At 47.4% G+C, this 25,927-nt stretch overlaps 1 protein-coding gene across 3 annotated transcripts in view; it reads right to left on the bottom strand.

Moving 5' to 3' along the window:
* Positions 1–25,927, bottom strand: part of phex (phosphate regulating endopeptidase homolog, X-linked) — a 73,880-nt gene that overhangs the window by 44,387 nt on the left and 3,566 nt on the right. For all 3 annotated transcript variants that reach the window (XM_048540089.2, XM_059650474.1, XM_048540090.2), the window contains exons 2-5: positions 16,938–17,003; positions 12,054–12,215; positions 2,738–2,824; positions 290–516 (exon numbers count right to left, since the gene is read on the bottom strand). In XM_048540089.2, coding sequence (XP_048396046.1) covers positions 290–516; positions 2,738–2,824; positions 12,054–12,215; positions 16,938–17,003 — 542 coding nt within the window. The remainder of the gene's footprint in view (positions 1–289; positions 517–2,737; positions 2,825–12,053; positions 12,216–16,937; positions 17,004–25,927) is intronic.

The following is a 25,927-nucleotide window of genomic DNA, read 5'->3' as shown; positions in this document are numbered from 1 at the left end:
TGCTCAGTGGTTTAATTGACCTGTGTTTGATGTTGTTAGTCTGTTCATTGATCTATGTTTACTGTGCTTGTTTGCTTAAGCTTGGGAGAGGTCACTGGGAGAAACATGAACAGAGACTTTCAGAGAAAGACCGGAAAATTCGAAGCTTTGGAGCAATATTTCAAAACTGAAGAGCTGTTTTAAAGAACTGTAAGTAAAACGGTTGTAGATTTACAATGTGTCCCCTCAGTGCTAGTCTGAGGTAAATGAGATCAACATAAAATACACAAACAAACTGGCACTCACTGACCTTGAAGATGTGCTCGTCGGAGTTTTTGTCATCAGTTGCAACAAAGAATTGAATGAAGATATTGCTGCTGAATTTTCCACGGAGGAAAGCTAACATCTTCAGTAGGTTAAAGTCCGCCTCTCTCCACGTTCCCTCAGGCCCGTTGTTGGCCTCCAGCACTGGCCAACGTAAATATCGCTGCTTCAGAAACTTCAGCAAGGGTCTGGCATCCTCCAGTTCAATAGCACCTAAACGCAGAGTAAAAGAGAGAGAGGTGGGGAAGGAGGGGTTCAGCTCTACCATGCAAAAGGTCGCTGACAGAGGATATTGGGATCGCGTGCAAGACTGATGCAAATCATACCTGGACTCACCCCACACCCACACCCCCACCCCCACCCCATTCATACCCCTTTCTCACACACCCATACTCCCTGATTCCCACAGAGCCCCATCCCACACCCATCAATCATTCCCTGACACCTCCAACACACTCCAGCCCCCTCTTCCAAACATTCCCATCCCCCTTCCTACACAGACACAGGGAGAACATGCAAATTTCACAGAGATAGTTGCTGGTGCATGGAATCGAACCCGGGTCCCCGGCGCAATGAGGCAGCAGCACTAACCAATGCACCAGCCGTGCCAATGGGCTTTGAACAGGCCTGGGATTTTGTTTTTCTTTATTCTACCATGGGAGTGTGGGTGTTGCCAACACTGGTTGCCCTTCCTTAATTGCCCTTCGGCTGAGCGGGCTGTTTGTCAGGGGGCAGTTAACTTCACTGAGGCCTGGAGTCAGTGTAGGCCAGACCAGGTGAAAATAGCCAATTTCCCTCCCAGGCAGCTTCACAACAATTGATGCTACTCACTATCGCTGAGAATGGCTTCTTCCATCATAGATCCATCCAGTGAGTTTAAATTCCACAGCTGGAATGTAAACCAATGTTGCAGAATAATCCGAGATAACAAGGCGTGAAGCTGGATGAACACAGCGGGCCAAGCAGCATCTTAGGAGCACAAAAGCTGATGTTTCGGGGCCAGACCCTTCATCATCTTTTTTCTGATGAAAGGTCTAGGCCCGAAACGTCAGATTTCCTGCTCCTCTGATGCTGCTTGGCCTGCTGTGTTCATCCAGCTTCACGCCTTGTTATGTCGGATTCTCCAGCATCTGCTGTTCCTATTATCTCTTGCAGAATAATACACTGGATCACAAAAACAGTTTGCTTTACCACGATCTCCCTACTGTGTATCTGTGTGTCAGTTGTATCATGGGTGATTTACCGTTTCGCTATAGACCAGTAAAGACTAAGCATCCACAACATCCACAACCCGAGCTACAAATCGACTCTAAAACCTAAAGCATCCACATGCTTCATTTCGATGACATTTAGATTAAACAAAGGTCACAGTGTGTCTATTTGAACACAATACCGACAAACACTTGAAACATCCAATGTGTGGATTTACCACAAGTACATTAACAGCCTGACACTGGTATCACCAAGACTCCCTCTGGGTATTTGCACTAATTTGTACACCTTGGCCAGGACTGTATCAACAGTGCTGAGTTGGAGATAACAGACAGCATCGAGTTCCTAGGAGTGATGATCGCCAACAATCTGTCCTGGTCCATCCACATCGACTCTACAGTCGAGAAAACACACCAATGCCTCCACTCCCTCAGAAGGCTAAAGAAAGTCGGCACGTCCACAAGGACTCTTACCAACTTTTATAGGTTCACCGTAGGAAGCATCCCATCCAGATGCATCAAGGCCTGGTAAGACTGCAGGAAACTACAGAGAGTTGTGAATGCTGCCCTGTCCATCACACAAACCAACCTTCCTTCCATTGACTCCTGCTACACTTCCTGCTGCCTCGGGAAAACAACCATCATCAAAGATGCCTACCATGCTGGTTATACTCTCTTACACCCTCTTCCAGCAGGCAGAAGGTACAAAAGTTTGTAAAATGTAGCAGATTCCAGCCTCGGGTAACTGTCTGTGTGGAGTTTGCACATTCTCCCAGTGTCCGCGTGGGTTTCCTCCGGGTGCTCCGGTTTCCTCCCACAGCCCAAAGATGTGCAGGCTAGGTGGATTGGCCGTGCTAAATTGCCGCTAGTGTTCAGGGGTGAGTGGGTTATAGGGGGATGGGTCTGGGTGGGATGCTCCAAGGGGCAGTGTGGACTTGTTGGGCCAAAGGGCCTGTTTCCACATGGTAGGTAATCTAATCTAATCTAACAGATTGAAGAACAGCTTCTTCCCTGCTGTTATGAGGCTTTTGAACAGACCGCTCATATACTAGAGTTGATCTTTCTCTGCATCTTCTCCGCAGCTGTAACACTATCTTCTGCATTCTGTTCTACCACCCTGGTGAACTTATTTAAGGTACGACTTGTCTGGATAGCAGGGAAGGCAATACTTTTCACTGTATCTCAGTACATGTGACAATAACAAATGAAATGAAAGTACTCACTCTCGTTCATGCATGACTGATAAAGAAGTTTCGTCTTCTGCACCACTTCAATGTCCTTTTCTTCATCAATTGGGGCTTCCAACAGCTCTGCAGAAAGAGAGACGGATCATTCACAAGGATAAAATGTTGCTTAATATCAAACATTCCTGGTTTCCTGAGCTCAGCTGACACAGAAAAGACCCTCTCTTCTCACTCACTGCCCTGACAACAACTGCAGAACTGCTGGGCAGTGAAGGCTCAATGAGAAGTACATACCTGCTGCAGGATGCTCAGTCTTAGATTAGCCATATCCTCATCACACAGCACCATGAGTTCAAGGGCTGAATGGCCTCCTCCTGATATTTGAGGGGTGAGAAAGACTGGGATGGGGAACAAGAGTCACTAAGCCTTTGTGCAGTTTTTCTCTTGTTCCAGCTGAGAGAATGTCGGTCCATGTAAATGCAAATGGAGATAAATGGATACGATCTCACAGCCATTACAGAAACATGATTATCAGGAAATTGGGAACTTAATATTCAAGAATATGTGACCTTTCAGAAAGGCAGGTTATAAATGAGAGGAATAAGTTGAAAGATAAACCATATAAAGAGGACAATAAGAGCTTCTTTAATTACATGAAAAGGAAGAGAGAGGTCAAAGCTAACATAGACCCCTTAGAAAATGAGTCTGGGGAGACAGGCTATGGGTAACAAGGAAATGACAGGGGAATTGAACAGATAGTTTGCATCAGTCTTTACTGTGAATGATACTCAGAATAGCCCATTAGTACTAAAGAATGCAGGGGAGGAATTAAAAATCTCACCATCACCAGAAGTAGCGTTAGCCAACTAATGGAGCTACAGGAACATAAGTCCCCTGGTCCTGACGGCTTCCATTCTAGTTGGGGGGTGGAGTGCGATTGACCTACCCTATCCTCCTCACTAAACCTGACCACCACCACCAAACCCCGCCTTCCCCCCAACTGAGGGTCTTGCAGAACATTGAATTGAGGCCGTGGGACATTCATTCCAGCTGTTATCTATTTCCTCAGCTACATATAGTTTAAAGGTGAGGACAATCTGTTGCGTGTGATTTATTCCAGATTGTCACAGATTCCCTCGGTTAAAGCATGTTTTTCACGTGTTCTGATACAGGGATATGGGGAGAGGGAATGGGACAGTGAAACTAATTTGGGGCCTGACACAGGCCTATGGAGAGAGAGTGGAACTTTGGGTTGAGTTGGGAATTGAGTCAGCTGTACCGGGACAGCACGGAGCAGTGGGATGAGTTTGGGCATTGCAAGAGGAACCGTCATGCTGTCTCTGCGATGTGGCTGAACTCTGCTGGGCTTACGGGTTCAGCCAGGAGATTGGGCATCAACTCAGCCTCTTTTTTTGTCTCCCCACCCCCTACCCCCTCCCACCTCGCTGGATCTTCCGATGTTGGATCTCTCGGACACACATCTTCAAGGTGAACTCTCAGGCTGAGGGGCATTATCTCCAGCCTGTGTTCCCACTCACAAATCCAAAACTCGAGGACAAGTTAATTGAGTGGGTAGGCACAACGCAGGTGCAGTATAATGTGGATAAATGTGAGGTAACCCACTTTGGTAGTGAAAATCGGAAGGCAGATTATTATCCGAATGGGGATAGATTGGGAAAAGGGAAGATGCAACAAGACTTGGGTGTCATTGTATGCTATTCACTGAAAGCAAGTACGTAGATGCAGCAGGTTTTGAAGAACGCAAACGGTACATTGGCTTTCATAGTGAGAAACTTTGAATACAGGAGCAGGGATGTCTTGCAACACCTGTTAAAACCACACCTGAGGAAGGATGTTGTGGAGATGGAGGGAGTGCAACAAAGATTTACCAGACTGATTCGTACAATGGTGGGACTGATGTATGAAAACCGACTGGGTCGCTTAGGACTATGTTCAGTGGAGTTTAGAAGAATGAACGGGGTTTTCTTACTGAAGCCTATAAAATCCCAAAAGAACTAGGCAGGGTAATCACAGAAAGAATATTCCCAATGATCAGGGAGTCCAGAACCAGAGGTCACAGTCTAAGGATATAGAGTAGGCTATTGAAGACGGAGATAAGGAGAAATGTCTTCACCCATGGAGTGGGGAGCCTGTGGAATTCTTCACCATAGAAAGCCATTGAGGATGAAACAATGAATGTTTTCAAGGAGTTAGACGTAGTTCTTAGGGCTAAAGGAATCGAAAGTATAAGCCAAAAGTGGGGACTGAGTTGAATAATCAGCCAAAATCAGCAAGGGCTATGCATGGAACTGCAGGAGATGGGGAAAGACACTAAACAAATATTTTGCATCGGTGTTTACTGTGAGAAGGATATGGAAGATAGAGAATGTGGTAAAATAGATTTGGTGGTGCTGGACGTCTTAAAACGCATAAACGTGGATAAATCTGCAGGACCTGACCAGGTGTAACCCAGAACTCTACAGGAGGCAAGGGAAGAGATTGCTGGGCCCCAGGCTGTGATATTTGTGACATCGATAGCCACAGGTCAGATGCTGGAAGACTGGAGGATGGCTAATGTTATGCCATTATTTAAGGAAGGTGTCAAGGAAAAGCCGTGGAACTGTAAACCAGTGAGACTGACATCTGTGGTGAACACATTGTTGAAGGGAAAGGAGTTATAAGTATCTGAAAAGGGCGGTCAGCATGGCTTTGTGTGTGGGAAATTATGCCTCACTAACTTGATTGAGTTTTTTGAAGAAGTAACAAGCAGGATTGATGAAGGTGGAGCGATGGGCATGATCTATAGGGGTCCTCATGGCAGACTAGTTAGGAAGGTTAGATCACACAGAATATAGGGAGAACTACCCATGTGGATGCAGAACTGGTTCAAAGGTAGGAGACAGAGTGTGGTGGAGGAGGGTTGCTTTTCAGGCTGGAGGCCTGTGACCAGAGGTGTGCCACAAGGATCGGTGCTGGGTCCACTGTTTTTTATCATTTATATAAATGATTTGTATGTGAACGTAGGAGGTATGATTAGTAAAATTTGCAGATGACACCAAATTTGGGGGTGTTGTGGACAGCGAAGGAGGTTACCTCAGAGCACAATGAGTCATCGATTAGATGGGCCAAGGAGTGGTAGATGGAGTTTAATTTAGATAAATGTGAGGTGCTGCATTTTAAAAATGCAACTCAGGGCAGGACTTATATACTTTAATGGTAACGTTTTAGGGAGAGTTGCTGGCTAAAGAGACCTTGGATTGCAAGTCCCTTGAAAGTGGAGTAGCAGGTAGACAGGATAATGAAGAAGCCATTTGGTATGTTTGCCTTTATTGGTCAGTGCATAAGTGTAGGAGTTGGGTGGTCATGTTGCAGCCGTACAGGACATCAGTTAGGCCACTTTTGGAATACTGTGTGCATTTCTAGTTTCCCTGTGATAGGAAGGATATTGTGAAACTTGAAATAGTTCAGTAAAGATTTACAAGGAATTTGCCAGGTTTGGAGGGCTTGAGCCATAGGGAGAGGCTGAATAGGCTGGGACTATTTTCTCTGCAGCAGTGGAGGCTCAGGGGTGACCTTATAGAGGTTTATAAAATCATGAGGGGCATGGCTAGGCTAAATAGACAAAGTCTATTCCCCAGGGTGGGGGAGTCCAAAACTACAAGGCTTAAGGTGAGAGGAGGAAAGATTTAACAGGGACCTAAGGGGCAATTTTTTCACACAGAGGGTGGAACGAGCTGCCAGAGGAAGTGGTGGGGGCTGGTACAATTATAACATTTAAAATGCATCTGGATGGAGAAATGAATAGGAAGAGTTTAGAGGGATACGGGCCAAATGGGACTAGATTAATTTAGGATGTGCGCTTGGCATGCGTGAGTCGGACCGAAGGGCCTGTTTTCATGCTGTACAGCTCTGTGACTGTACTATTACCAATGGTGGAGTAGGCTCAAAAGGACCGAATGACTTATATTTTCTCTGTTTCTATGTAAAGAGAAACACTCACACATCCAGCAGTACCTCATGCTGTCAGCTCAGTGCATCATACCAGAATTCAGGGAAAACCTGGAAACGAGGACCATGCGAAGTCATATTTCCCGTCTTACAGCAGTAACTGCACTGAAAGTTCTGGAAAGTTCGAAGGCACTTTGAGACCAGAGTCACAATGTAAACACAAGTCTTTTGTTCATTTCCTGCCTCGTCGAGTAATTTACAGGGGAAACATTCCCAATTTGCTGCCAGCTATGTCCATTTCTCAGCCGGAAGTCCAAACTGAGAGCCAGGTTATGTCCTCGAATCCCAGAACCACAGCACGGTGAGTTCCCTCCAACACAGATGAATCAAATGAGCAGAGCAGCATTCACCAGGACTCTGCCAGTCAATCCACTCAGCGTGTTCCATGTTTACGCAAACGCGGCATTAAAGTACAGAAGCAACTATTTTTGTTGATGCTGTGCATGCTCCTGTGCCAACCACGACAGAGTTGTATGAGGTGGTGGTGCCAGGGGTGTGTATGTCTGATTTCTGGCAGGCACTGTTGGCCAAAGGAGTACCTTAAGAGGCAGATCATGACATAGACTGAGTTGGGCACACTTGAGTCCACTCATCATCTGGGCAAAGTGCCCTCCATTGTGCCATGCTGTGTAAACCCCACTGCGTTTAGCCTGGGATCCCACAATCATGTTTGATCTCCAATCTTTCTCTTCAAGCAATGATTTTTATCCTTTCTACTCATTCGCAGAATGTGGGCATCACTGGCCAGGCCAGCATTTAGCGCCAATCCACAAATATCCAGAGGACACAACAAGTAAAACACGTTTTAGAGGGGGAAGGAAAAAAACAAAAGAACTGCGGATGCAGTAAATCAGGAACAAGAACAGAAGTTGCTGGAAAAGCTCAGCAGGTCTGGCAGCATCTGTGAAGAAAAAAAATCAGAGTTAATGTTTCGGGTCCGGTGACCCTTCCTCAGCTAACTGGATATTAGCAACTTGTACTGAAATAAGAGGGGGGACGAAAACACAGAATTACAGGCCAATCAGCCTGACCTCAGTCATCCGGAAAATACTAGAATCCATTCCTAAAGAAGTCTTCATAAAGCAGTTAGATAATCAGGGAACGTCATCACGGTTTTAGAAAGAGAAATCATGTTTGACAGATTTATTAGGGTTTTATGAGAACGTAACTTACAGGGTGGACCAAGGGGAACCAGAAGGTAGAGACATACAGCACAGAAACAGACCCTTCGGTCCAACCAATCCATGCCGTCCATAATCCCAAACTAAACTAATCCCACCTGCCTGTGCTTGGCCCATATCCCTCCAAACCTTTCTTATTCATGCACTTATCCAAATGTCTTTTAAATGTTGGAGCTGTACCTGCACCCTCTACTTTCTCTGGAAGTTCATTCCATACACAAACTACTCTGTGTAAAAAAAACTGCCCCTCATGTCCTTTTTAAAATTTTCTCCTCTCACCTTAAAACTATGTCCCCCTAAAGAAAAGACACCAGCCGTTCACCTTATGTATGCTACTCGTGATGTTATAAACCTCTATAACGTCACCTCTTAACCTCCAATGCTCCAGAGAAAAAGTCCCAATCGTTCCAGCCTATTTATATATCTCAAACCCTCCATTCTCAGCAACATCCTGGTAAATCTTTTCTGAACCCTCTCCTGCTTAATAATACCCTTCCTAAGACAGGGCAACCGGAACTGAACACCAACATCCTGTACAACCTCAACATGACGTCCCAACTCGTCTACCCAAAGGCCTGAGCAATGAAGGCAAGCGTGCTAAACACCTTCCTAACCACCCTGTCTACATGCGATACAAACTTCAAAGAATTATGTACCTGATGACCCTGAGGTTCCTCTGTTTTACAACACTACCCAGGGCATTTGATAAGGTGGCATACAAAAGGTTACAGAGCAAGGTAAGGGCTTATCAAGTTGGATTAGTATTTTCTATACAGATAGGGAATTGGTTATGGCACAGGAAGCAGACAGCAGATGTATACAGGCCATTTTCAGACTGTGACCAATGGAGTGCCACAAGAATCAATCTGTGGCCATCAGCTCTTTATAATCAATAGTCATGAGGTAAAGGAACAGACAGATAGCAATGTATTTTTTGCCTGTTTATCTCTATCGAAGCTGAGTGGGGAAGGGTAAGCTGTGGGGAGGATTCGGAGGCTGCAAAGAGTGAGCGACCAGTTAACTGCATGTGCAACAAGTTGCCGATGGACTAGGGGTCTAGGCCTGAAACGTCAGCCTTCCTGCTCCTAAGATACTGCTTGGCCTGCTGTGTTCATCCAGCTTTACACCTTGTTATCTTGGATTCTCCAGCATCTGCAGTTCCTACTATCTCTGCCGATGGACTGTACTGTGCGGAAATGTGGGGCCAATCGCTTTGGGCCTTAATAATAACAAAGCAGAATCTTTGTAAATTCCATGAAATTTATAAGCATTATAAGTAACTTAAAAATGTTCAGACATGCCTGGAAATCAGAAAGTCAACACGCAGGTACAGTGAGCAATTGTAAATGAAAATTACATGTTGGTCTTTATTGCAAAAGGATCAAAGTACAATACAGACGTCAAGCTATGACCGTCCAAGGAATTAATGTACATGTAACATGTCTGGTCTTGATCTGCATTTTGAAGGAAGGATATACTTGCATTGATGACTAGACAATGAAGGTTCACTAGATTGGCTCCGGGGATGAGAGTTCTCCGATGAGGGGTCAAGCAAACTGCATCTATATTCTCTGGAGTTTAAGAAGAATGAGAGGGGATCCCATTGAGATATACTAGATTCCAAAAGGGCTCATAGGGTAGACACTGGGAGATTGATTCCCTTTAGCCTGGGAATTTACAACACAAGGGCACAGTCTCAGAAGAAAGGAGTGTTCATTTACGATGGAGATGAGGAGGGATTTCTGTGGAGGTCCCATTACTGAATACATTTAAGCCAGGGTCAGCAGGGCTTCTGGTCTTTCAGGAATCCAAGGGAAATGGGGACAGGGCGAGGAAGTGAAGTTCACAGCCTAAGACCGTATGCAATGGTGAAGCAGGCCTAAGGGGCTGACCAGTCTCCTCCTGCTCCAAACTCCTATGGCCTTGTGGTTTCAATGGAGAGTTGGGGGTCTAGGGGGTTGGTTCTCAGTTGAGTTAGATACAGGGAGGAGGTGCTGGATTTCAATAGAAGTGATAGGGTGCTGGAAGGAGAAGCCTCAAGGGTCACATGTGACTCCCTCCCATTTCTCATTGTTCTTATGAGGATTAACAATTTGAATCATTCCCAACTTTCAGTCAGTGTTGGTCTCGCACACTTCCCACACTGAGGCCCAACACACACCATGGGGCCAACCTCACTGTGCTATTCTCATGATGTCAATGAACCACAAATCACAATCCTTTACCAGATATTTCCAAAGTTACTGAAAGGCAATTCTCTAAGCCCTGCCATCAATCCGAGGCTCCTCCCACCCACCCTCCTGCAAAAATTCTATCCCCTATTCCCAATTCCTCCGCCTCCGCCACATCTGCTCCCACGACAAGACATTCCACTCCCGCACATCCCAGATGTCCAAATTCTTCAAGGACCGCAACTTTCCCCCCACAGTGATCGAGAACGCCCTCAACCGCGTCTCCCGTATTTCCCGCAACATGTCTCTCACACCCCGCCCACCCACAACCGCCCTAAGAGGATCCCCCTCGTTCTCACACACCACCCCACCAACCTCCGGATACAACGCATCATCCTCCGACACTTCCGCCATCTACAATCCGACCCCACCACCCAAGACATTTTTCCATCCCCACCCCTGTCTGCTTTCCGGAGAGACCACTCTCTCCGTGACTCCCTTGTCCGCTCCACACTGCCCTCCAACCCCACCACACCCAGCACCTTCCCCTGCAACCGCAGGAAATGCTACACTTGCCCCCACACCTCCCCCCTCACCCCTATCCCAGGCCCCAAGATGACATTCCACATTAAGCAGAGGTTCACCTGCACATCTGCCAATGTGGTATACTGCATCCACTGTACCCGGTGTGGCTTCCTCTACATTGGGGAAACCAAGCGGAGGCTTGGAGACCGCTTTGCAGAACACCTCCACTCAGTTCACAACAAACTACTGCTCCTCCCAGTCGCAAACCATTTCCACTCCCCCTCCCATTCTTTAGATGACATGTCCATCATGGGCCTCCTGCACTGCCACAATGATGCCACCCGAAGGTTGCAGGAACAGCAACTCATATTCCGCCTGGGAACCCTGCAGCCTAATGGTATCAATGTGGACTTCACCAGTTTCAAAATCTCCCCTTCCCCAACTGCATCCCTAAACCAGCCCAGTTCGTCCCCTCCCCCCACTGCATCCCAAAACCAGTCCAACCTGTCTCCGCCTCCCTAACCTGTTCTTCCTCTCACCCATCCCTTTCTCCCACCCCAAGCCGCACCCCCATCTACCTACTAACCTCATCCCACCTCCTTGACCTGTCCGTCTTCCCTGGACTGACATATCTCCTCCCTACCTCCCCACCTATACTCTCTCTACCTATCTTCTTTTCTCTCCATCTTCGGTCCGCCTCCCCCTCTCTCCCTATTTATTCCAGAAACCTCACCCCATCCCCCTCTCTGATGAAGGGTCTAGGCCCGAAACGTCAGCTTTTGTGCTCCTGAGATGCTGCTTGGCCTGCTGTGTTCATCCAGCCTCACATTTTGTTGTCTATGTTTTGTGGACCCGTGGACTTAGGAGGGACTCTATGCCAGATGTTTAAAAAAAATGTACTCTGGTTCTCACTGAGGTGTGCGCTACATTGGAGCCCAGGATAATATGTCTTTAATGGCTTTATTGTCCCAAAGTCCTTGAAAAGTGGGAAAGTGTGCTTTATTTTACTGAGAAATCAGTCACTTGGAGGCATGTGGATGTATAGATCACTCACGCTTAGCATCTAGTGAGATTTATTCATCATTTCTCTCTATATACTGGACAAGGTTATCTCGCTCAGCAAAAGACAGTGCGACTACAAATCTACTTGTTTCTACTGAAATTATTCACCGAACCCATGGCACTCTTCAGAATGCTCCTCATTTCCTGGTCAAAAATGCTCTACTGCTGACCTGCTCATTTATTGCAATGCTCTGTATGGGATCTTTCTGTGCACAAATAATTCGGCCTCACATAAGCAGCCGGGACTACACCTCGTCCTTCCCGCCCACCCCCTCCCCACCGAAAGGCACCACCGAAATGCCAGCCCCCTCCACTTTGAGAAGCAGAATGATTAATGCCACCCCCACGTCGCCCAGTCCTTGCCCCCCACCACTCCCCTCCACACCCCGGGTCCTATGTAGGACGTACCTCGCAACTTGACATTGACGCTTTGCCGAACCCACGAGTACGTCCCGTAGCTCGAGTAGTCTTCGGGGATCGGCGTCTCCTTTATCCACTGCCCACAGGCAAACTCAAAGAAGTTCTCACATGGATCTGCTGACCAGTTGATTTTCTTGAGGATGTGAACAGCTGTAAATAGGAAACAACAGCGACCTGAGTAAAACAGCCATCAGTCTAAAACAGTGCTGTAGCTTCCACTTCTGAAGCAACTTTAACTCTGTTTCTCTCTCTCTGTCTCTCTCTCTCTCCCTGACCTTTCCCCGAACCGTTCCTTTAATGACTGCAGTCTTCTGTACATTGACTGCAGAAGCCACAATGTGAGATGACTATTGTTTAATCGTCAAATGTCAGGCAAAAATCTCTCTAGCTCCCCTCTTGGAGTAAATCCTTCCACACTGAAGCTCACATTACCTACCACCACCTTGTGATCTCCTCACTATTCTCAGCTTTTGCCCTTAAACTCCATCTATCCTGAACGTTTACTCATTCCAGTCATTGACATGTTTAGTTTGGCCCATCACTGACCCATTTCCATGTTCCCACATTAACAAGTTTATAATTCGATTAACTCCTCTCCCCCACCAGCTTCCTGGTGGCAAATCTTCCGCATTAGCCATGTTCTGCATCCCCCCACCCCGAGGAGAGGCAGGGCTGCTGCTAGTTGTAAAATTCCTTCCGAACTGTGTAATGAATTTCTCTATGTGCATCCATACTACTGAGCTGAACAAATCAGTAATCCATGGAGCTGACAATTCCTGTCCAGGGATTGTTTTCCTTAGAGCAGAGAAGGCTGAGGGGCATCTGATTGAGCTGTATGAAGTTCTAAGCTGCAAACACAGGATAGATATGGAGAAACATTTCTCCTTAACAGAGGGGTCATTAACCAGGCGGACAGGTTTAAGGTAAGGAGTAGGAAGGAGGAAATGTAGAGGAGATTTTGGGGTAATTGTTTTAAACACCCAGAAGGTGGTGAGTAGCTGGAACTCACATAAGACATTTATGAGTATACAGTTGGGCACTTGAAACACCATAGCATACAGGGCTACAGGCCAACTGCAGGAAAATGGGATTCAAGTAGATCTACACTTGATGACCAGCATGGGCCCAATGGGCCAAAAGGCCACTTGCCATGCTGTAAAACTCTATGACTCGAGGTGGCAGCATTCAATTCTGCCCAGCAAAAGGGGAGGGGCTTATTGTAAAGTTTTTAATGGACCATTTCAGACAGTTCCAAGGTCACTGAAGAGAAGTTTGAAGCCAACAGGGAGTGAATGAGGATGAGAGACAGAGTTGGCAGTACAGCAGTTAGCTGTGCTGCTGGAAAAATAATAGACAGGGGACCGAGTCAAGAGCATTTATATTGCTCTGCGCCGTCAGAACTCAGAAAGAAGTGGTAGGAATTGTTTGGCAGCTAAGTGGTGGAGTCAGGGTTCAGTAGTAGTTCTGGGAAGCTGGGAAAGTTGCTGGATATGTGTTGGGTGGAGGTATGAGGGGTTTGGAAGACACATGTGAGCATTAACATTTCATACTGGTCACAGTGGGGTTAATGCTTGGTGTAACTGAGCAGGATTGGAGCTCAGGGAATAAGCTTAGGAGGCTGTTTTAGCTTGGCGAAGCTAGCAGTCAGTGAGCAGCTGGAATTATGCTTGTGAATGAGTAGTCGAGTGTGGTTTCAGACTTTAGGAGAGTCTAGACCCAGGAAAGGAGGATGCTCAACCAGAAGGGGAGCACATGCTGATGCAGTCTGAGACATTTCAGAGTTGCTCTTGATAGGGAGTTTCAAGGCCAGAGAAGGCAGTGGGGCATCATTGATATGGGGTGCTTAAATCAGTCTGGATCCCATAGGGTTATCTCTGCTATTGATGAGTTAGGAAACTGTAAGGTCATGCAGTGTTGCTTCCCTAATAATCAGAGGCTTTGATTCAGAAGGATGTGGAAGGTGTGTGAAATTGCTGTTTGATTGTATTACAATTTCCTAAAGATCCTGTTTAAAGGTGAATACCAGCATTTTCTAATGAGACATCTTAGACTAACTGGCATTTTGCTACTTGCTTTCAGTCTGTCTCCTATCTTGAAGAGAGGTGTTATAGTGCAAATTTATCAATTCACTGGGACCTTTCCACAACCAAGGGACATCACAAATGATACAAGCAATGTCTCTGTTATAGCTGCAGCCCCTTGCTCTTAGGCACTCAATCTGTAGTTCCATTCACTTCCCTGGTACTTTTTCTCTAGTGACACACCTTGTTATAGTCTTAGAGTCACAGGGCTGTACCGCACAGAAACAGACCCTTCAATCCAACTTGTACATGCTGATCGGCTATCAGCCAAACTGACCTAGTCCCATTTGCCAGCATTTGGCCCATATCCCTCTAAACCCTTCCTATTTATACACCCATCCAGGTGCCTTTTAAATGTTGTAACTATACCAGCCTTCACCCCTTCCTCTGGCAGCTCATTCCATACACACAACACCCTCTGTGTGAAAAGATCACCCCTTAGGTCCCTTTTCAATCCTTACCCTCTCACCTTAAACCTAGTCCTTCTAGTTTTAGACTCCCCCCTCCCCAGGGGAAAGACCTTGTCTCTTTACCCTAGCCATGTCCCTCATGATTTTATAAACTTCTATAAGGTCACCGCTCAGCCTCTGACGCTCCAGGGAAAATAGCCCCAGCCTATTCAGCCTCTCCCTGTAGCTCAAACCCTCCAATCCTGGCAACATCCCTGTAAATCCTTTCTGCACACTTTCAAGTTGAATAACATCCTTCCTACAGCAAGGAGACCAGAATTGAATGCAGGATTTCAAAAGCAGCCTCACCAATATGCCCTGTACAGCTGCAATGTGATAATCCAACTCTAATACTCAATGCACTGACCAACATGCACTTAAGACAGAGATGAGGAAGAATTACTCTTCAGAGTGTACTGTGTGGAATTCTTCACCATCAAGGCTGTTGAGGCAGGGTCACTAAGTATATTCAAGGCTGAGCTACATTGACCTTCCAACCAGAAAGGTAATCATGGAATCTGGGGAAAATTTAGGGAGATGGAGTTCAGGAGTTTCAGATCATGCTTGACCAGTCGGTGGGACCACCTCTCCCAATCCTCAACTATTAGTGAGGAAGACTTTGCAGGATTATCTAGATCCACTCCAGCAATACCAGCTGGACAACGTGGCTTCTCTTCCTTCAGGTATTTCAACAACAGTCCGGTATAACTAAGTGAAAGCTCAATGAAGAGTCTACATTTTTCGATGGCATCTTTCCCTCCCTAAAGGACATTTGCAAACCAGATTGAGGCTAAGGGCTTGTTGTTAAACATAGTCTGGGGCTGGTCCTTTTTAATTCCAGATGGACTGAATTTAAATTCCCCTTTCTCCGCTCTGGTAGGATTTGAACTCACATCTCCAGACTGTTATTACAGCCTCTGAATTACTAACCAAAAACAGAACTACCTTGCACCATGAGCAGTATTGCAACTTGACAGAGGGGTTGAGGACAGCCAACATTTATGTTGTGAGATTTTAGAAACAATGAAGCGTTTTCATAATTGAAACAGAACAGATCCTCGATTCAGTGAGTTATTAAAGAGGGGTCTTCATGCCAACATTTTCACTGAAAGAATCAGCACTTGATAAATATTTCTTTACACAACGGCTGTAGACACATGGAATATAGTGTTACACAAGCTGGCTGAAGCATTATTTACAGCCACATAAAATAGATATTTGACCCAGGGGAATATAGAAGGCTAGGATTAGTTTGGGGATTGATACAGGGCTGTGGAGAGAGAGTGGGATTAGTTTGGGGATGGATATAGGGCTGTGGGGAGAGAGTGGGACAGTGGGATTAGTTTGGGGATTGATACAGGGCTGTGGGGAGAGAGTGGGACAGTGGGATTAGTTTGGGGATTGATACAGGGCTGTGGGGAGAGAGCAGGGCAGTGGGATTAGTTTGGCGATTGATACAGGGCTGTGGGGAGAGAGTGGGATTGGTTTGGGGATTGATACAGGGCTGTGGGGAGAGAGTGGGATTAGTTTAGGATTGATACAGGGCTGTGGGGAGAGAGTGGGATTAGTTTGGGGATTGATACAGGGCTGTTGGGAGAGAGTGGGATTAGTTTAGGATTGATACAGGGCTACGGGGAGAGATTGAGGCAGCAGGATTAGTTGGGGATTGATACCAGCCTATGGGGTGAGCGTGGGATGGTGAAATTAGTCTGCAGATTGAATAGGATTATAGAGAGAATGTGGCTTTGGGAGCATTTTGGGATTGGTACAGGACTGTGGGAAAAAGTGAGGCAGTGAGATTAGTTTGTGATTGATACAGGGGAGAGAGCGGGGCAGTGAAATTAGTTTGGGGACTGATAGAGGGCTATGGGGAGAGAGTGGATCTTTGGGATTAGTTGGGGAATTGATTTGGGCGTATTGGGAGCTGTGGGATGAGTTGGGGTTTGGTACAAGACAATGAGGGGAGAGAGAAGGGCAGTGCAATCAGTTTGGGGATTATAATAGGGCTAATAGAAAGACAGTGAGGATTAATAGTTATCTTGCAAGTGACACCCAAGTCATGAGGTGATACGAATCAGGAGCAGGAATGGGCCATTCAGCCCCTCAAGCCTGTTCTGTCATCCGATTAAATCATGGCCAATCTGATTGTGATCTCAACTGCACTTACCCACCTAGACCCGATAGCCATCGGCTCTGTTGTTTGTCTAGAACCTGTGTTTTAAGATATTTGATAACTCAGCCTCCACCAGCCTCACAGGCTCTCAACCCTCTGAGGAAGCAAAGGTACTGACCACAAACTGGAACAAGGCAACTCGCTGAAGAAGATGGAGTGTTTAGCTTACCGGCCTCGGTACACTCAGAGCTGAGGCAGTGCTCCTCAAATTGCAGCTTGATCACTCGACTCCCAACTGGAAAGAAGCAAAACAACTTTCAGTTCGCAGGGCGAAGGAAAATTATCAGCAGTGCTGCAACTCTCTAGCCAGCCTGGACACTGCTGTCCATACATAACCAGTTTCACACTGCCCCTGCCCCAGCTCAGCAAGCTCTGAGTGGGTGCAAAATTACAAGAAAAAAACAACTAGCAACTGAAATTCCTGGGAGTGCTCAGGAAAAGCTGTCCTTGGTTTTAATGAAGAACAAGGTGAGCCCTACTGAGTGCAGTGCTGATGGAGAGCTGTACTGTCAGGCGCACTGTCTATCTGCTAGACTAAGGGCCCATGGACATCTAAAGATCCTGTACCACTACTGGAAAGACAGCAAGGGAATGTCCCTTGTTACTTAGACCCCTTAACCAAAACTTATTGTCCTGGTCATTATTACATTGCAGTTTGTGGGAGCTGACTCTGCACAAACTGGTTACCATATTTTTACAAAATCCTAACAGCGAGTCCACACTGACCCTCAGAAGAGCATCCTGCCCAGACCCTGCCTCCCCCACCCTATCCCTGTGACCCTGCATTCACCACCTAAGTGTGCACATCCATGGGCACTATGGGACAATTTAGCATGGCCAATCCACCCTAACCTGCGCATCTTTGGAGGAAACCAGAGCCCCCGGAGGAAACCCACACAGACACGGGGACAATGTGCAAACTCCACACAGACAGTCATCCTAAGGGTAGAATCGAACCCAGGTTCCTGGCGTTGTGAGGCAGCAGGGCTAACCACTGAGCCACCCAAAGTTTTACACATCAGCAAAGCGATCACACAGCGAAAAGGTGCGGCCACTGGGGCTGAGAGGGGTTGGGGGTGCTGTGGTGCAGTGGGGGAGAGGGGGACAGAAGGATATTTGCCTTTCGAGCTTTTCTTTCGTGAGATGTTGGCTTCGATAGCAAGGCCACTCGCCATCGGGATAGCTTGCCAGAGCCATTTCAAAATCAACTACCTGGCTATGAGTCTGGAGTCATGAGTCAGCCAGGCCAGGTAAGAAGGGTCAATTTCCTTCCCTACAGATGGGTTCAACAACATTCGATGTTAGTCTTAGAGTCACCATCAAGGAGAGGAATTTTCAATACCAGACTTTGTTTTTTTCATTCAATTTAAGCTCCACGAGCTGCTAAACTGGGATTTTGACCACTTTCTCCCACAGATTACACTGAACCCCCAATACCACTGGCCCACCATCCCCCCTGAAATCAATATTCCCATTGCCTGCACATTGCTGAAACACTGGCACCCACATCCGTACTGTAGTTCATCATAGTGGGTAAATCTCAAATACTCAGCAGGGCAGGCGGTGTCCAAGGAGATGGATAGTAATCCTTCCAGGAGAATGCCCAAAAATCCACCCCTTCCTCAGCCTTGCCGCTGCCAATAGCCTCATCTTTGCTACGGGGGCCCAAGGCTGGACAGTTCCAGAGTTTTTCCTTTTAGCCACCTGTCTTCCATTCGTAGTCTGCAATCCACATCAGAACCCATCATCCACTGTCTCTCTGCTCACTCCCTTTCCAGCAACTAAAAATCCTCATTCCAGCCCTCCAGGGCCTGAGTAATCCCTGCTCGGAATCCAATTCCAGCCTTACCCGATTTCTGTCCTTCCCCCTTTTGGCTGCCTGGACATTAAACTCTGGAGTTCTCTCCATGAACATGTCCAAGCCTGTTTGTCCTCCTCGAGAATACTCCTTAGTGACAGATCATGTGCCTTAAAATCTCCTAATCCAATTTTATCTTTTTATTCATTAACAGGATGAGGGCATTGCTGGCTAGGCAGCATTTATTGCCCATCCCTAATTTTCCAGAGGGCAGTTCAGAGTCAACCACATTGTTGTGGGTCTGGAATCACATGTAGGCCAGACCAAGTAAGGATGGCAGTTTCCTTCCCTAAAGGACATTAGTGAACCAGGTGGGTTTTTCAACAATCGACAATGGATTCATGGTCATCATTTGATTCTTAATTCCAGATATTTTAGTGAATTCAAATTCCATCATCTGCCATGGCAGGATTCGAACCCAGGCCCCCAGAACATTATCTGGGTCTCTGGAGTAACAGCGATAATACCATTCGGCCATTGCCCCTCCCCAGTTAATTGCAAACTGTAAGAAACCAGAGCAAAATTAGACCATTTGGTCCATCCAGTCTGCTCCACCATTCGAAGGGATCACGTTTGATCTGATAATCCCTGACTCTGCTTTCATGCCTCTCCCCTGTCCCCCTGCCCTGTAACACTTGATCTGATTTCTGATTAAAAATCTACCTCAACCTTGAAAATACTTAATATATACTTAATGTCCCAGGCTTGACAGCCCTGTACGGTAAAGAATTTCACAAATCCACTGCCCTTTGAGGGAAGAAATTCCTCCCCACCCCTTATGTGCTGCCCCTTATTCTGAGACTATGCCCTCCATCACTCCTCCCGAGTCACTCCACTTCTACCCTGTCAAGAATTCTTCCAAGAATCTTGTGCGCTTCAGTACGGTCACCTCTCATTTATTACAGGCCTAACCTACTCAACCTCCCTTCACAATGCAATCTCTCCATACCCAGTAGTGGATCTTCTCTTCACTGCCTCCAATGCCAGGGTCTATTTCCTTAGATAAGGGGTCCAAAACTGTTCACAGTATTCCAGCTGCAGTTTCACTAGTGCCTTGTATGATTTCAGAAAGATCTCCCTGGGCTCCATTCCTTTGAAATAAAGACCATTACTCCATTTGACTTCCCTAGTAACAAACAGACTGAAAAAATAAAGACTTTTGTTCACATAGTGCCTTTAACAACTGAAAGCCTCGAGGCACGTGACAGACAACGAAGTGCTTTTGTTTTGGTCAAGAGTAATCTCTGTTGTAACATAAAGATTGCAGCAGCCAAATGGCACACAGCAAGCAGGAACAGGCTAGTGACTAGAGAATGAGTTTCAGCGATATTGATGGAGGGATTTCTCTCCAGGGAACTGAGAGATTAGATTAGATTCCCTACAGTGTGGAAACAGGCCCTTCGGCCCAACAAGTCCACACCGCCCCTTGAAGCATCCCACCCAGACCCATCCCCATCATCCTATAACCCACACACCCCTGAACACTACGGGCAATTTAGCATGGCCAATCTACCCAGCCTGCACATCTTTGGACTGTGGGAGGAAACTGGAGCACCAGGAGGAAACCCACACAGACACAGGGAGAATGTGCAAACTCCGTACAGACAGTTGCCCAAGGCTGGAATCGAACCCGGGTCCCTGGCACTGTGAGGCTGCAGTGCTAACCACTGAACCACTGTGCCACCTACCAGCTTCCAACTGCCCATCCCTCTTGTACACCCATGGGGCCTTGGCTCGACATTTCATTGGAAAGCTGGCACCCTCCACTGTGTGGCACTCCCGCAGTACCTCACTGGATCGACAGCCTGGTATTCCCAAGTCCTGAAGTGGGGAACTCAGATTCCCAACTCTGCTGGCTTACATCCCTGGAGATTTCATCACATGGTACCTCGCCCTGAACCTGGTTAATGGTCTTTAATTCTGATCGCCCTGCTGTAGGAAGGGTGTTGCTAAGCAGGCAAGAAGACAGAAAATAGTTATCAGGATGTTTCTGGGACTGGAGGCTTTAAATTATAAAGAAAGGCGGGGGCCGCTCTCTCTGGCTGAGGAGTAGCCTTATAAAATCACTAGGGGCATAGATAAAGGGAAAAGCCAAGGTCTTTATGCCAGGGTAGGGGAGTCCAAAACTAGAGGGCATAGAGTTAAGCTGAGAGGGGAGAGGTTTCGAAGGGAGCTGAGGGGCAATGTTTTAATGCACAGGGTGGTATGGGTATGTGTGGTATGAGCTGCCAGAGGAAGTGGTAGAGGCAGTTACAAATTACAGCATTTAAAAGGCATCTGGGCAGGTACATGGACAGGAAAGATACAAGCCAAACACTGGCAATAAGGACTAGTTCAGTTTAGGAGACCCGGTCAATGAATTGGGCCAAAAGGTATGTCAGTGCTGTATAACCATGAACTTGAGACAACTTATGAACTTATTCAAAGAAAATGAACCAAAGTATAAACTTTGTGCCACAAACTTTGTTCGGATAATTGGCCTTTTACCCTCAAATCCTGACAGGACTGCGGAGTCTTGGAGTGTTGGTAAATTCCCCTCTCATCCAGGATCGAAAGGGAATGGACAAAAACGCTGGGCTGAATCAGAGAATCCTGACAGTGTGGAGCGAGGCCACAAATAATACTTGGAAAACATTTCCTTTTTAAGCACATAATCCAGGAGGGAGACTCCGTCATCGCAGCCAACTTCAAAGAGTAGCCGAGGAAATACCACAAATGATGCCAGTCAACTATTGTAATGACGTCCAGCGGCCACAGTTTGAGATGCCAGATGCATTAGTCCCAGAGGAAGGAGCCAGCTTGGTAACCAGTTCAAGGTGACTGATAATGGCTCTCGTTACACTGGGGACGTCTAACACTCTCAAGGAAAATAAACTGTTTAAAGAAAAGAGGCTTGTATTTACACAGTGCCCTTTCTCACTTCACAGCCGAAAGGAGCTGTTTCAAAGTGCGGTCACTGCTCCAGTGAGGGAAACACAACATGTGCACAGCAAGCTCCTACAACCCACAGTTAGATGACGGCCAGACAATCTGTTTTAGTAGCACTGATCAGGGAATAAACAATGGTTGAAATGCTGATTGACTAGGGGGAAGAATACCTCCTGTTCTTCCTTCAAATAATCATCCACATCCAAATCCCAGGTGCCATCTGCCTGGTGGGAATAGAGCTAAAGTGGAACAAGGGAGCTCCAAAGGATTTGGACTATAAAGAAAAATGATGCCTTGCTAAGACTATACAAGACACTAGCTAAATTACAGTTGGAATACTCCGTACAGTTTTGGAGCGCTTATCCAAAAAAGGCATTGAAGAGAAGGTTCACTGGGTTGATCCTGGGTATGGAAGGTCTGTGTTATTCGGACAGTTGAGCAGACTGAGTCTGTACTCATTGGAATATGTAAGAGTGTGAGGCAAACGTATTAAAACAAAAAAGATTCTTAAGGGGTTTGATGGGATAGATGTGAAGATGTTGTTTTCTCTTATGGGAGACTTTAAGACTGGAGTGAATCATCTCAGAATAAGGAGCTGCACACTGAAGACACAGGGAGAATTTCTTCTCTCAAAGGGTAGTGAATCAATGGAATTCTTTACCACCAAGGGCTGTCAATGGTGGGTCATTAAGTCTCTTCATGGCTAAGAGAGAGATTTTTAATTAACAAAGGAATCAAGGGTGATGGGGAAAAGGCAGGAAAATGGAGTTGATCAGCAGGTCAAATGGGCTGAATGGCCTATTTCTGTTCCTACATCTTATAGTCTTATGGTGAGAGTGCAGAAATTAAGAAACAAGGCAAATGATTTGATAGTAAATGTGAGGAGGCACACAGATCTGACTACAGTCAACTCCTACTGAGAGAAGGGCCCAATCGTTCTTATGATACAGACCCTGGGCTAAATCTTGCCGGTGCAGTTACAGACCATTCTACACTGTAGTAAATAAAAAGTTTCAGCAGCTAAAATCCACCAGCATGCTTTGTGAGTACCCTGAAGGTGCTGCTCAATTTACAACACTTCTCTGTTTCCTTTACGCAGGCATCATCTCTTCCTTAATTGCCCATTATTTTTGTGATGTCCTCAGTTTGCACATGAATTATCCCCACAACAGAAGGGTAGCTCTCCGAAATACTGTAGACAAGGGCTGTCAGTGCATTCAATCAGTCAGAGTTCCTCCAAAGTCACAAATCATTTCAACTACAATACCCTGCTGTTTGTTACTGAAAGCCAAAATCCTAGTATAAGCAGAGACTGTAGGAACTGCAGATGCTGGAGAATCTAAGATAACACGATATAGAGATGGATGAACACAGCAGGCCAAGCAGCATCAGAGCAGCGGGAAGGCTGACGTTTCGGGCCTAGACACTTCTTCAGAAATGGGGGAGGGGAAGGGGGTTCTGAAATAAATAGGGAGAGAGGGGGATGCGGATAGAAGATGGATATAGGGGAAGATAGGTGACTTAAAGGCCCTCCGGTTCTTCCTGTCCTGCAGGTCCGACCAGTCCGCCTCCGCTTACACCCTCATCCGCTTAGCCGAACTCGTCCTCACCCTCAACAACTTCTCTTTCAGTTCCTCCCTCTTACCACAAATGGGATGGCCATGAGTACCCGCATGGGCCCAAGCTTTGCCTGCCTCTTTGTAGGTTACGTAGAGCAATCCCTCTTCTGTGCCTACACTGGCCCCACCTCTTCCTCCGTTACATTGACTGTATCAGTGCCGCCTCGTGTTCATCCACTTCACCAACATCTTCCACCCCAACCTTACGTTCACCTGGACCATCTCTAATACTTCTCTCTGCTTGCTGGACCCCTCTGTCTCCATCTCTGGCAACCACCTAGAAACCTATATCCATTCAAGCCCACCGATTCTCACATCCACCGAGAATACACCACCCTCCACCCACCACCCACCATCCTGCAAAAATGCCATCCCCTATTCCCAACTCCTTCGCTCTGCTCCCAGGATGAGGCATTTCACTCCTGAACATCTCAGATGTCCTCGTTTTCCAAGGACCGCAACTTCCCCTGCTCAGTGGTCAAGACCGCCCTAGACCATGTCTCCAACATTTCCCGCAACTCATCCGTCACACCCCTTCCCCGCAATAACAACCAAAACAGAATCCCCCTCGTCCTCACGTACCACCCCATCAACCTCCAGATCCAACGCATCATCCTCCAATACCTCCACCATCTACAATCTGACCCCACCACCAAAGATATTTGTCCCTCTCCACCGTTACCTGCTTGCTAGAGGGACCACTCTATCCATGACTCCCTTGTCCGCTCAACATTCCCCTCCGGCCCCATTACACCTGACACTTTTCCCTGAAACCACAGGAAGTGCTACACCTGCCCCTACACCTCCCCCCTCACCACCATCCCAGGTCCCAAGAAGACTTTCCACATCAAACAGATGTTCACCCACACATCTGCTAACGTGGTATACTGCATCCGCTGTTTCCAATGTAGCCCCCTCTACATCGGGGAAACCAAGTGGAGGTTTGGGGGCTGTTTTGTTGAACATCTACACTCGGTTCACACCAAACTGCAGCTCCCAGTCGTGAACCATTTCAACTCCCCCTCCCATTCCTTAGGCAACATGTCCATCCTGGGCCTCCTGCAGTGCCACAATGATGCTAACCGAAGGTTACACGAACAGCAACTCATATTCTGCTTGGGAACCCTGCAGCCCAATGGTATTAATGTGGACTTCACAAGCTTCAAAATCTCCCCTCCCCCTACCACATCCCAAAACCAGCCCAGCTTGTCCCCGCCTCCCTAACCGGTTCTTCCTCTCACCAATCCCCTCCTTCCACCTCAAGCCCCACCCCCATCTCCTACCTATTAGCCTCATCCTGCCCTCTTGACCTGTCGTCCTCCCTGCACTGACCTATCCCCTCCCTGACTCCCCACCTACCGGCTCCATCCCCACCTCTTTGATTTGTCTGTCTCCTCTCCACCTATTTTCCCCCCAATCCATCTTCTATGGGGCTCCCCCTCTCTCCCTATTTATTTCAGAACCCCCTCCCCCCTTCCCTATTTCTGAAGAAGGTTCTAGGCCTGAAATGTCCTGCTCCTCTGATGCTGCTTGGCCTGCTGTGTTCATCCAGCTCTACACCTTGTTATCGCGGATTCTCCAGCATCAGCAGTTCCTACTATCCGTGATTATTAGAGAGATTGGGACAACAGAGACTGCCTTTACTGCAGTGTCTTTGTTCAACAGTAGCATCGACATCTCAGAGTCAGAAGGGAAACTAACCAAAGTGCAGGCAAACATGTTCTCTAGGAAAGCCCATAATGTGCACAGGAAAAGTCAACAAACAGCAAAGATATAATTGATTGGACAATCTCATTTTTAGTGCTGCTGGTCGAAGAATAAATACTGGCCTCAGCACACCCTTCTTAAAAATAGCAGTATCGGAACTTTAAAATCTCCAACAGTCAGACTGTGCTTCACTTTAGTAAATGACCTGAAAGACAGCATCTCCGACAGCGCAGCACTCCCTCAGCACTGACCCTCCAACGCTGCGGCACTCCCTCAGCACTGACCCTCTGACTGTGCAGCAGTCTCTAAGCACGGACCCTCTGACTGTGTGGCATTCCCTCAGCACTGACCCTCTGACTGTGTGGCATTCCCTCAGCACTGACCCTCCGACTGGGCAGCACTCCCTCTGCACTGACCCTCTGACTGTGTGGCATTCCCTCAGCACCGATCCTCCGACTGTGCGGCATTCCCCCAGCACTGACCCTCCGACTGTGTGGCATTCCCTCAGCACTGACCCTCTGACTGTGTGGCATTCCCTCAGCACTGACCCTCCGACTGGGCAGCACTCCCTCTGCACTGACCCTCCGACTGTGTGGCATTCCCTCAGCACCGATCCTCCGACTGTGCGGCATTCCCCCAGCACTGACCCTCCGACTGTGCAGCATTCCCTCAGCACTGACCCTCCAACGCTGCGGCACTCCCTCAGCACTGACCCTCCGACAGCGCAGCGCTCCCTCAGCACTGACCCTCCAACAGTGCGGCGCTCCCTTGGCAATGACCCTCCGACAGTGCGGCACTGTCTCGGTACTGACCCTCCGACAGTGCCCGCTCCCTCAGCACTGACCCTCCAATAGTGCAGCACTCCCTCAGCACTGCCCCTCCAACACCGCGGCACTCCCTCAGCACTGAACCTCCCCCGACAGTGCGGCACTCCCTCAGCACTGACCCTCCGACAGTGCCCGCTCCCTCAGCACTGACCCTCCGATAGTGCGGTGCTCCCTCAGCACTGACTGTCCGACAGTGCGGTGTTCCCTCAGCACTGACCAT

Source organism: Stegostoma tigrinum, chromosome 12 (genome assembly GCF_030684315.1).
Source record: "Stegostoma tigrinum isolate sSteTig4 chromosome 12, sSteTig4.hap1, whole genome shotgun sequence".
In the NCBI taxonomy this organism is placed as follows: domain Eukaryota; kingdom Metazoa; phylum Chordata; class Chondrichthyes; order Orectolobiformes; family Stegostomatidae; genus Stegostoma; species Stegostoma tigrinum.
This window is presented reverse-complemented; position numbering and strand designations above follow the sequence as displayed.